At 41.8% G+C, this 13126-nt stretch overlaps 1 protein-coding gene across 4 annotated transcripts in view; it reads left to right on the top strand.

The window, feature by feature from the left end:
• The window catches only part of chrdl2 (chordin-like 2), a 55040-nt gene that overhangs the window by 22448 nt on the left and 19466 nt on the right, over nucleotides 1-13126 (top strand). For all 4 annotated transcript variants that reach the window (XM_059976878.1, XM_059976877.1, XM_059976879.1 and 1 more), the window contains one exon: nucleotides 5320-5465. In XM_059976878.1, the coding sequence (XP_059832861.1) occupies nucleotides 5320-5465 (146 nt within the window). The remainder of the gene's footprint in view (nucleotides 1-5319; nucleotides 5466-13126) is intronic.

Here is a 13126-nt window from a genome sequence, read left to right as displayed (position 1 = left end):
ACCCCAGCTATGGGTAAGTAGCCCCACTGTCTTGTGGGCAGCCTCGGGAGAGACAAAGGCTACAGGAGTAAACCCAGTCAGCAAGTCTGGGCTGGAGTCCCTAAAGGCGACTGAACATCCTTCCGGCAGCTCCTGCAGCCAAGCTGATGCCAAATGTATCGCTCATAGCTTTCCTTTGGACTAGAGGGGCATCTCAGGATCTCCATACCGCCCAGACTTGTGACGATGATCATCAACACCCATTGTCCTTCGATACTGACGGATGCCAAGCACCATCACGGACGCTCAGTGACAAACCTGTCTTGCATACAGATCAATTCATTATAGCAGCACATTGAGATAGCACAAGGTAAAACAATAAAAGAGTGTAAACTAAAGTGTAACAGGTACAGAGAAAGTGAGGTGCAGGTAGATATAAGATATGTTATAACGAGGTAAATTGTGAGGTCAAGGGTTCATCTTATTGTACGAGGGAATAGTTGATTAGTCTTATAACAGTGGGGTAGAAGCTGTCCTTGAGCCTGATGGTGGGTGCTTTCAGGGTTTTGTATCTTCTGCCCTGTGGGAGAGGGGAGGAGAGAGAATGTCTGGGGTGTGTGGTGTCTTTGATTATGCTGACTGCTTTACTGAGGCAGTAAGAAGTGTAGCCAAAATTCCATGGGGGGGGGTGCGGTCTGGTTTCTGTGTTGTGCTGACCTGTGGCCACGACTCTCTGTGGTTTTTTGCACTCACAGGCAGAGCAGTTGCTATACCAAGCTGTGATGCATCTGGATAAGATGGTTTCTATGGTCCGTCGGCAAAAATTGCTGAGGGAAAGGGACATATCCAATTTCTTTTGTCTCACGAGCAAGTAGCTGTTTCCTAGCCGTGGCATCAATGTGGTTGGACCAAAGCTGTTGACCAAAGCTGTTGGTGATGGTAACTTGAAGCTCTCAATCCCTTTCTTCCTAAGCACCATTGTTGTAAACAGCAACATGAATAGCATGAAGTCAACAACCAGCTTTTTTTTAAATGACAATGAGGGAAAGCTTGATCTCATGACACCATGTCACCAGGCTTTCTATTTCCTTCCCGTACTCTGACTCAGATATGGCCCACAGTGGTGATACCCTCTGCAAGCCTGCAGATGGAGATGGAACAGAGTCTAGCCACACAGTCAGGAGTCTACAGAGAGTAGAGTAGAGGGCTGTCATCACAGATTTGCACAGTCTTGTGGGGCAACAGCATGGAGGAAAATCATGGCAGCGGCGATGTTGAAGGAAAACAGAAAGAGCATTTGGAAATTTTCATCAAACAAACTACTGTAACAATGTGAAAGGATGCTCTACTTCAAAGGTCAAATAACATGCCATTCAAATAAATAAACAGTTGGAGAGGCAATATGGTATGCACCATAGGCTAACACTTAAATACAAACGCGTTTGTAGATACAAAGAGACAAAAGAGAAAATCCACTTGTCCAGTACAGTTAAATGTAGATTGAAATATTATCCTAGTACAAAACTGCATAGCATAAATAACCAAGTCACAGGATGGGAAGGGAATTATTATTGCTGAAACATGTTCATGCAAACCTCCTTCATTGAATTGAAGCCCAAAAGTGAAGCAAACAGAATCTAATTTTAGAGAAGAATGAAGTAAGTGAAGCAGATTCCAGCAGGAAGCTCAATATCATCAGTTATATTTATATCGATTTCTGTGGGTAAGCAGGAAATTCTGATCTCAATTGGATTAGAATCAAATATTGATATCAAAACAGTATTGAACAATTAGTGGAATCAGTCAGGAAACTTGACAGTAAACTTTTTCCCACAGGAATGACCTACAGAGTTAAAATTCCATCTGTGAGTAATGATACAAAGATGAAAATTAAACAGAAATTAAGGAGCCTTAAAGTGAACCATATAGTGGAAAAACAGTATGAAAGAATAGAGCAAAGGTCATCTGAAAATAAGTAACATTGAGATGGCAGGGAAGTGCAGGAGAATAAGTCATCATTTAACATGAAAGGGTGTCAAAAGATGTTTGCAGTATAAGAAGGGATGCACCAGTTGGAGAATGACATTAAATGTTCCTGTGGCAGCACAGATGCTCAAGAAGACAATGCTGTCACTGTAACGATAGGATAGGATAAAAATAATGTAATACTATCAGAGTAGCAAACACAAAATGCTGGGAGGACTTAAGCAGGTTAGGCCAAGACTTTTCATCAGGACTGGAAAGGAAGGGGGACAAAACCAGAATAAGAAGATGGGGCGAGGGGGAGATGATATGTGAAGCCAGGTGAGGGGGAAGGTGGATCATTCCGGGAGGAGGGATAAAGAGAGAAGCTGGGAGTTGACAGGTGCACAATGTAAAGGCCCGAAGAAGAAAGAATCTGAGAGAGGAGAGGAAAGTGGACCATGAGAGAAAGGGAAGGAGGAGGGGCACTAGAGGGATGTGATAGGCAGATAAGGTGAAGGGGTAAGAGGAGAACCAGAATGGGGAACTAAAGCACTCAAAATGGAAATTTCATCCAATGCAATTGAGAGATATCCCATCTTACTGCTGGAGTAAGGATGAAAGTAGTAGAGAACCAATCACAATCTTCCAATCCTTTGAAGACAGCAGGGTTATAAATTTTACAGCCTTTCTCAAAAAAAAAAGCAAAATGGTAGCAAGTTCAAGGCTGGTCAATGTAACATAGGTCTTAAAGTACCTCAAAAACAATAGTAATTGAGGAACAAAAAGGTTGCTATTAGATTGCATGTGCTAAATACTTGGTGTAGAGTCAGCTGGTTGGTGAGTTCTCTCATTCCAAACTTCAAAGAAGTCAATGGAAACACATTCTGGAAGAAAGTTTAAAATGCACATACAATGCTAGTTCATGCATGGTACATGCAACCAAGGACACATTTTACCTAAATTGCTGTGGCCTGGAGTGCAGTCTGAATAGACGTTGAAAGAAGATTCAACAGTACATAGAACATAGAAATTTACAGCACATTACAGGCCATTTGGCCCACAATGTTGTGCCACCATGTAACCTATTCCAGAGGTAACCATGTCTAGAATTTCCCTACCGCATAGCCCTCCATTTTTCTAAGCTCCATGTACCTGTCTAAGAGGCTCTTAAAATCCGCTTTTGTATCCAAACATTAAACAGTAACATTCAAAAGACAGTTCTTTGAACAATTGAAAGTGAAAGACATTACAGGACAATGATGACAGTGTAGTGCCGAGTTGTGGACTAGGCTTACAAAGAGTAAGCGAGATGAGACTGGGTCAAATAGATTCCTTCTGTACTGTATAACTTGAAATACATAGATACATAAACACATAGAATCATAACATGTACTTATACATTCTGTTTTATAGGATTGTGTATATATTTATTGTCTTTTCATTGTGTTTTTTAAGGCTGCATTGAATCCAGGGTAATCATTTCATTCTCCTTTACACTTGTTTACTGAAGAATGACAATAAACAAACTTGAATCTTAAGCACCCCACAGAATGCTGGGGGTACTCAGCAGTTTGGGCAGCATCTATGGAAAGGAACAGAAGTGTTGACACTTCAGGCTGAGACCCTTCTTGAATTCATTTGATTCCAGAACTTTGTGAATGGTTAACAAAAAAAAAAGAAAGGATGTTGCAGGGAGAGGACAGTTGGAGTTGTGAGGAGGGATTGGGTATACTGGGACTGCTTTACCTGGAGTATAGACGGTTGCAAATTGGCTTTATAGAGGTTTATAAAATCATGAGGGACATAGATAAAATGAAAGGTCAGTCTTTTACCCCATGGTACGGGAATCTAAAATTTGAGGGCATGGGTTAGAGGGTAAGATTTAAAGGGAACGAGGGACAAATAATTAACACAGAAGATGGTAGGTATATATTGTGTACTACCAGAGGAAGTGGTAGAGGTGGGTATACAATGCTTAAAAGATATTTGGAAAATGTTGGGATATAGGTCATAAACAGGCAAATGGCACCGTCATGGATGAACTAGGCCAAAGAGCCCGTTTCTATGCTGTAGGAATCTACAACGTAAGATTTGAACTCAGCCTTACGCGGTATTTATTTAATCTCCTTTTAAATTCTTCTGCAAAGCTAGTAAAACTGCCACAAAGCGAATTAAGTAGAATAAATATTGATTTTTATAGCGGGCGCTTTTTTTGGAGGGGGTGTAGAATGGATGTGTATTCTTGATCTCGCAGTTCAGTTGCTGTTGAAGGCGATATCTTGGCACGGCTGTATGGATGTCTGGCACCAGTTTCGAGCTGACTGCACGTCACACGCCAATCGTGTTGCAGTCTCTTGACTCGCCTGATTGGAAACACATTGACGCTCAGTCCCTCTAGGATCGTAACTTTTATTATTATATAATAATGAAACGTCTCTAATGAAGCTTAAAAATTATAAATGTACAGTGGCCGCAGACAATGTATTCGCACCTACACTGATCCCGACCTCTTGTGTGCCAGGCATTCGCGACAGCAGAACACAACAGTCTAAATGTTGCAAGTTCTCCTTATAGACGCGTCTCCCAGCACTTCCACCAGGCCCTTCACCGATTTTTGTGTGCGGCATTTCTTTATACACTCCTCCAAGTTTCAGTTAAGCTTGTCGGGGTGACAGTCGGCCAAAATCGATACGGTAAACACAATGTAAGTCGCGGTGTGATTGGCTCTGAGTAAGCTTAAACCATGTGAGGGGTTCTCGAAGTGCAGCCTAACTAAACACTCAGCAACTACACACAAAATTAAAGTAGGTCTAATCTTCCAACAGTGACCACATTATAATTGAAGCCACCCAGGACCCGCACCAGCAGGTTCAAGAACAGTTGCTACCCCACAAACATTAGGTGCTTGAATACAAGGGGGATAACTGCACGCATTTGTCCAGCCACTGAGGTGCCGCCACAACCTATGATCTCACTTTAAGTACTCTTTATCTTGTTATATCATGTTCTCGTTATTTATTTATATTTGCATTTGCATAGTTTGTTGTATTATGCACTCTGGTTGATTTCTTATAGTTATTATTCCATCCCGCAGCGAAAAATAAAATCTCGGAGTTGTATTTGGTGACATGTATGTACTTCGATAATAAAATTTAATTTGAACTTTGAGTTGAACCCCAGGGTATTAGGAACGCGTTGGAACATCCCTGTGCTGTGCAAACCTCGCATTTCTAATATGCACAGGACAGGTGCACTTTTTGTAAAGTCATCGACATGTTGAATGTCACCAGCCGAGCCCTCCAGCCCCGAGAATTTACCCCATTCGCTTTATAAACACGCGCGTTTAACGGAATCTCTCCCTTCTCCCCAACGCAGATGAGCATCACAACCCGGCGACTGTTAAAATCACTGGCAAATCCTGTGAATATAACGGCACCACCTATCAGCACGGGGAGATGTTCGTGGCCGAGGGGCTCTTTTTGTCGCGGCATCCTAACCAGTGTGCACAATGTAGTTGCTCGGTAAGTGAAGGCCCCTCCAACAATCACCGCATACATTTGTTTTAAACCACAGGACACCGTGACCCCCAATGCAGCTTAACTTCAGACAATGCTGGTTCTGTTCGAACCACCGGGATGTGGGGGCTCTACGATCTTGGGCGTGGGGAGGGTGAAATAAAATCATATAAGGACCTCATACAAAGTGCTGAATGTGCAGATCACACTGTCCCAGGCTGAAGAGTTCCTTGCAGGTCGGCTCGTAGGTCCCAGCGCTCTTCGCGGGACACGGTGCCAGAAATACACGTCTGCCTGTGGAAATTTATTTGTCAGATTGTTTTTTTACTCGCTGTAGTGTCGAGATGCCAAATGGATGGCGCCAAATTAATAGAAACATTTCACGTCGGCCAGGCTATTATGGAGGACGCAATCCCGCGCTTTCTCCTTTTTATTCTCCCGTTCCCCCATAATTATTTTGTTTTCGCACAGAGGATAATGACGGTGTATGCTAAATGTTCGTATATGGACAAGTGATTAAAAACAAGCACTGGGAGCTGTGTAGAGAAATAAATCGAACAGCAGGAATAAAGTGACCCCACCTTCTTGCTCTTAACTTCTCATCGTTTTCTCCAGTCCTGCTGAAAGGTTTCGGCCCGAAACGTCGACAGTACTCTTTACTGTAGTTGCCGCCTGGCCTGCTCAGCTCCTCCAGCATTTTGTGTGCGTTGCTTGGATTTCCAGCATCTGCAGATTTTCTCTCGTTTGTAACGTTCGACGTTTTTGTTATATTGATTGAAATTTGTAATTTGGCTGTGTTGTAACGATCACCAGACAACAAAAAAAATGTGGGCTTAAAAAAACCTGAAGCGTATGCTTAAAAACCACACAGATTGGAACATGTTCTTGTTGGCTGGATGCATGTTTTATACACCAGTGAGAATATCCTCCACAGCAAGCTGCACTTCTCTCAAGCCCGGGTCAAATCAACGACTTAAACACACAAAGTGGAAGTCGGTCTTCTACGCAAAAGTATCTATATGTTTCACTGAAAGAGCAGAGAGTTCATGTGCGTGTGAAACAAACTTGATGACAGTCCATCCTGATTTGGGGACCAATGTATCCTCAGGGGGAACAACATTGCTCAATAAACAGCGTGAACACGAAGTAAAACGAACTTTCTTCAGGCATTCAAATAGAAGTTAACATCTGTTCCCATAAGTAGGCATTTGAAAGAACACCTACGCATGGGGCCTGTGGAAGGTAGATTAAGAGACACTCTCCAGCCAGAGTGACAGGTCCTTTCTGGTTACCAATCATCTGCCATCTTCTTTTGACGGCACTGCTCTTTCTAGGATATGGTTCCATTGGTGCAGGCAGTTCTCTGATGGAGTCCAAAGATAGTTGTTTATGCACAAGCCCAGTACTTAGTGATTGCTTTTTAACTTGAGTAATTCCCATACTTTTAAAAGCTCATACCTTGTTTCTTCTAGCCATAGGTAATAAAATTGCTTGCTACTCCAATATGTTGGTGAGTGATTCACTTTGTGGGATCTTGAAATGGCTTATCAATATTTACCTTGCCAATGGGGCTTCACTTTTGCTTCTCATGTTCAGTGGCTCCTTGAGTAATAAAAGATCAAAGTCATGTCAGTTCCAGGAGTGGAAAATTGCTTAAACTACAGATTTAGGAAGCTAAGTTTGCTATTATTATCTATTAACTAATGCCTTGTTAGGGTAATCAATTTGATAATAACTCATTATTAAATAGATCTGCTTAATAAGACATTTTCAATAGATAATAGGTCTCTTATTAAATTGATTATTAAATAGGAAAAAATGATCTGTATATTCATTCTAAAAGAAGTAAAACTTGCTATTTTGCACAATCTAATAAGTTTTGAACTAAGAAACTAAAGTGAGTCATATTTCAGTTTTTATGACGTTATGCGAAACCTACATTGAAAATACCTTCTAAATTGAGACTCTGATATACCTCAAGTGGATTGGGATGTGACTAAACACATTGATGAAGGATGAGCAGTAGATGTAGTGTATATGGATTTCAGCAAGGCATTTGATAAGGTACCCCTTGCAAGGCTTATTGAGAAAGTAAGGAGGCATGGGATCCAAGGGGACATCGCTTTGTGGATCCAGAAGTGGCTTGCCCACAGAGAGCAAAGAGTGGTTGTAGACTGCATGGAGGTCGGTCACCAGTGGAGTGCCTGAGGGATCTGTTCTGGGACCCTTACTCTTCATGATTTTTATAAATGACCTGGATGAGGAAGTGGAGGGATGGGTTAGGAAGTTTGCTGATGACACAAAGGATTGGAGGTGTGGAGGGCTGTCAGAGGTTAGAGTGGGACATTGATAGGATGCAAAACTGGGTTGAGAAGTGGCAGATGGAGTTCAAACCAGATAAGTGTGAAGTGGTTCATTTTGGTAGATCTGATATGATGGCAGAATATAGTATTAATGGTAAGTCTCTTGGCAGTGTAGAGGATCAGAGTGATCTTGGGGCCTGAGTCCATAAGATGCTCAAAGCAGCTGTGCAGGTGGACTCTGTGGTTAAGAAGGTGTACGGTGTATTGGCCTTCATCAATCATAGAATTGAATTTAGGAGCTGAGAGGTAATGTTGCAGCTATATAGGTCCCTGGTCAGACCCCACTTGGAGTACTGTGCTCAGTTCTGGTTGCCATAGAAAGGGTGCAGAGGAGATTTACAAGGATGTTGCCTGGATTGGAGAGCATGCCTTATGAGAATAGCTTGAGTAAACTCGGCCTTTTCTCCTTGGAGCGACAGAGGATGAGGGGTGACCTGATAGAGGTGTATAAGATGATGAGAGGCATTGATCATGTGGATAGTCAGAGGCTTTTTCCCAGGGCTGAAATGGTTGCCACGGGAGGGCACAGGTTTAAGGTGCTGGGGAGTAGGTACAGAGGAGATGTTGGGGTAAATTCTTTATGCAGAGAGTGGTGAGTGCGTGGAATGGGCTGCCAATGACGGTGGTGGGGGTGGATTCGATAGGGTCTTTTAAGAGACTTTTGGATAGGTACATGGAGCTTAGAAAATTAGAGGGCTATGGGTAAGCCAAGTAATTTCTAAGGTAGGGACATGTTCGGCACAACTTTGTGGGCCGAAGGGCCTGTATTTTGCTGTAGGTTTTCTATGTTTCTATGTTTCAACTTGAACGTCAGAACTATGAAGTTTCTCCTTCCAACAGCAGTAGTGAGTGTAATCATAGCAGAAAATCTCTGTGGAAAAGCTGCCTCTCAGGATCACTCATTTTGCTTTTTAATCTCCCCAGAGCCTTACTTAGGAGGTGTGGAGAGGTCAGAGCACACAAAATAACCATCACCAATTTCACATTTTAGGGACAAAACAAAAATTAACAGTTTAGCTCATGCTTCTTTGCCACGTTGACAACCTCCTTCGCTAACACCATTGAACAATTTCAGAAACCGGTCACTCCCTTAATAATGTTCAAGGTAACAGAAGTGAGATTCAGTTAACTTTGATTCCTTGATCTCATGCTTGCTAGAGACAATTGTAGTACCTGAACTGTCCTAAAATCAACTCATTTAACAGACGATAATCTAATCCAAGGTCCTTTGTGACTGCAGGGATAAATACCTTATCTCTTAAGCCATCAGATCATATTTTCATCTTAGAATGGATAGATAAGAGGGTGTAAATAAAATTCAGTTGGTCTTGGCCACTTTGTTAGATAGCTGTTGTACATAATAAAATGGCCACTAAGTGTGCTGTATGTTCCTGGTCTTCTGCTACTGTAGCAGAGCTGCTTCAACGCTAGACATGTTGTGCATTCAGAAATGCTCTTCTGCACACCACTGTTGTAACGCATGTTCGTTTTAGCTGCTGTTGGCCATTCTCCTCTAACCTCTCTCACTGACGGGGTGTTTTTGCCCACAGAATTTCTGCTCACTGGTTGGTTTAGGTTTTTTTTTGCACCATTCTCTGTAAACTCTAGAGACTGTTATGTGTGAAAATCCAGGAAGGTCAGCATTTCTGAGATACTCAAACCACCCCATCAGAAACAGATTTATTCTCACCGGCAGGTGATGTGAAATTTGTTAACCTAGCAGCAGCAGTTCAATGCAATACGTAATCTAGCTGAAAAAAAAATTTAAAAATACTAATAAATAAACAAGTAATCAATTACGATATTGAATTGATTTTTTAAAATGTGCAAAAACAGAAATACTGTATATTAAAAAAAAGTGAGGTAGAGTCCAAGGGTTCAATGTCCATTTAGGAATTGGATGGTAGAGGGGAAGAAGCTGTTCCTGAATCGCTGAGTGTGTGCCTTCAGGCTTCTGTACCTCCTAGCTGATGGTAACAGTGAGAAAAGGGCATGCCCTGGGTGCTGGAGGTCCTTAATAATGGGCGCTGCCTTTCTGAGACACCGCTCCCTGAAGATGTCCTGGGTACTTTGTAGGCTAGTACCCAAGATGGAGCTGACTAGATTCACAACCCTCTGCAGCTTCTTTCGGTCCTACGCAGTAGCCCCTCCATAGCAGTCAGTGATGCAGCCTGTCAGAATGCTCTCCATAGCACAACTATAGAATTTTTGAGTGCATTTGTTGACATGTCAAACTCCTAATAAAGTATAGCCACTGTCTTGCCTTCTTTATAACTACATCAATAATCATTCCATGGTCACATTTCTGCCCCATTCCGATATTTAGTGAGAACAACTGTACCTCTTCACCATGTCTGCATGCTTTTATGCATTGAGTTGCTGCCACATGATTGGCTGATTAGATATTTGCAATAACAAGCTGGTGTACAGATTGTTGAGATGTGCCTAATGTGGTAATGTAGTGGATATTGCTTATCACTCTCTTTCAGCTTCCACCAATGGCTAGCAGTCTTGCAAAAAGGAGAGCTGAATGTGTAAGTCTCTCCCTGCCAGGATGTAGCCCCTCCAACAGCAAGCTTCATGTAGTGCCTCCTCGCTGGTGACACACGGAAACTGAACTCCTTTCAGACTCAGGCTGAACTACAGAGGATGAGAAGGAGGTCTAGCCCCTGCACACATAGCACACAGTGCCCACCGGTGTGTGGACACGCCTTGCTGCTCGAGAACCAGATCCCCAGCTATGAGTAAATATCCCCAATGCTTGTGGGCAGCCTTGGGAGAGATGAAGGCTCTGGGAGCAAGCCCAGGCAGCAAATCCAAAGTGGAGCCCCTAAGGCAGTTGGATGTAATTGAACATCCTTCCGGCAGCTCCTGCAGCCAAGTGGTACGAAACATATTGCTTCATAAGCTTTCCTATGGGCTACACTGGTGAGGCCGAGAGGGGGATCTTGACAAGTGGGCATCTCAGGATCTCCATACCTTCCACCCAGGCTTGTGATGATGATCATCATCACCCATTGTCCTTTGAGACAGACAAATACCAACCACTACCACCACCACCACCACAGGTGTACCTAATAAAGAGGCTACTGAGTGTATGTAACAGTTTCAGATACGGAAGAGAAGGTGGATAATCATGTGAGGGCTACATGCCAGCAAATGACCACTGGTGATGATTGTCCCTGTTTTCCTTTCATGCTAAAATTCTAGTACTGCTATTGAATGATACTTTGGTAGAGACATATGTCCACCCCGCCAGCCTGGATGAATAGCCATGCCAATCTGATGAGTATTTAATAAGAAGGGAACGGAAAAAAAAGCTTACATAGTCACATCTAAATAAACAACTTGTATATATTAAGTTACATAATGAAATATTACAAAGTTGACCCATCAGCCATTGGCATTGTAGATTAAACATAATTACAATCAGTTGCTGAAATCCTGTTTTTGCACTTTATATGAAAGCTTAAGACAAATAGAGTATTTATGGCACTCAAGATGTACAACTATTGAGAAATCTATTTGCTGGAGTTTCGTTTGGCTGAAAGTATTGCAGTGGATTATATGGCTGGCTTCCTGCCTTCTCAAGCAGTAAATGACTGTATTTGTGAATTTTCCTCAGCATAAAAGAAAAGAAATCTATTGGAGAGCTAACTTTGGGTAGGAACTTTTACTTGAGTTGTTGCATTACTTGGTTTTATTTAATGCTTTTATAGCATTGATTTAATCCTACTACCTGACAGCAATGTGGAAAGTGGAGGATTAGACTCTACATCTGTGGAATTATGATTGATTGCCTCTAAGTCAGAATCCTGCCTAAATGGTATGTCTATTTAGGCTCTTTGATTATTTTTCCCGTTAGTTCCATTTTTCTCCAGATTCAGCAATAACCATTTTTTTAAATATAATCCAATGTTGTGATTACAACCAATTTGTTTGTTACAGTCACATGCACTGATTTATAGTGAAAAACTTGTTTTGTATACCATTTATTCAGATCAATTCATTGTACGTAATAGAGCATTGAGGTGATACCAGATAAAATAAGGTGAGTGAAGAATAAGGTGTCACAGTTACGAAGAAAGAACAGTGCAGGTAGGCAATAAGGTGCAAGGTCATATTGAGGTAGTTTCTAAGGTCAAGGTCCATCTTATTGTCTGGACAATCTCATTGTCTTATAACAATGAGGGAAGCTGTCCTTGACTCTGGTGGTATGTACCTTTAGGCTTTTGCCATTCTGTCTGATGGGACAGAGAAGCTGAGAGAATCTCCAAGGGGTCTTTAATTATGTCACCTGCTTTACTGATGCAGCAAGAAGCATAGACAGGGTTCATGGAGGGGAGGCAGGTTTCCATGACATGCTGAGATGCTGAGCTGTGTTCATAACTCTCCGCAGTTTTTTGCGGTCATGGGCCGAGACGTGCCATACCAAGTCATTATGCATCCAGACAAGATGCTTCTCTGTGGCACATTGATAAAAATTGGTAAGGGTCAAAGGGGGCATGCCAAATTTCTCCAGAGGAAGTAGGGGCACTGGTGAGCTTTTTAGGTAGTGATATCAATGTGGTTGGACCAAGACAAGCTATTGATGATATTCATTCCAAGGAACTTGCAGCCCTCAACCTCCTCCACCTCAGCACCATTGATGTATATGGGAGTGTCTGCACCAACCACCTTTGCAAAGTCAATGATCAACTCATTCAACAACGTAATTTAAAATATATAGTTATGAAAAGAGGACATTAAATGTTTCAATAAATATAACTAAAAATTCAGTGATAGAACATTACATTTGAAATGGTCATATTTCTATTTTATTTTATAACATTCTCATTAAGAGAATTTTTAACATTACTCTCGACATTATCTATCTATCATTGCCTCAGTGTGGCTAGCATTCTTAACAGACTATTGATTCCTGTAAGCAGTGCTGGAGTGACATTTTGCAGCTAAGATGGAGCTTATTGAGTACAATAGTCTTATTTTGTGTCTGAAAGGTGTCTGCGATAAATTACGCTGTTCACTCATTTGAATTCAAGCAGAATGTGCATATAAATTTTGCCCTTTTTACAATAAGAAGTTCCACTCTTTCTAAGGAATTTGATGTCTAGGAGATATGCATTCCTGCCACTGTGTGGTGCAATGTCTTGGCTTATCATTGCATATGACTGCTCACTAAAGGAATAAGTAAAACTGTGTTTATGTTGGTTTTATTGGCATTTAGAGGATCACATTTGGCAATTTTGAACATGTACAATTAAGCCCACTGTTTTATTTCTCTGTGTTATAGGGATCATGTGT

This window comes from Hypanus sabinus, chromosome 8 (genome assembly GCF_030144855.1).
Source record: "Hypanus sabinus isolate sHypSab1 chromosome 8, sHypSab1.hap1, whole genome shotgun sequence".
In the NCBI taxonomy this organism is placed as follows: domain Eukaryota; kingdom Metazoa; phylum Chordata; class Chondrichthyes; order Myliobatiformes; family Dasyatidae; genus Hypanus; species Hypanus sabinus.
Note: the sequence above shows the minus strand (reverse complement) of the source record. Positions and strands in the feature narration are given on the sequence as shown.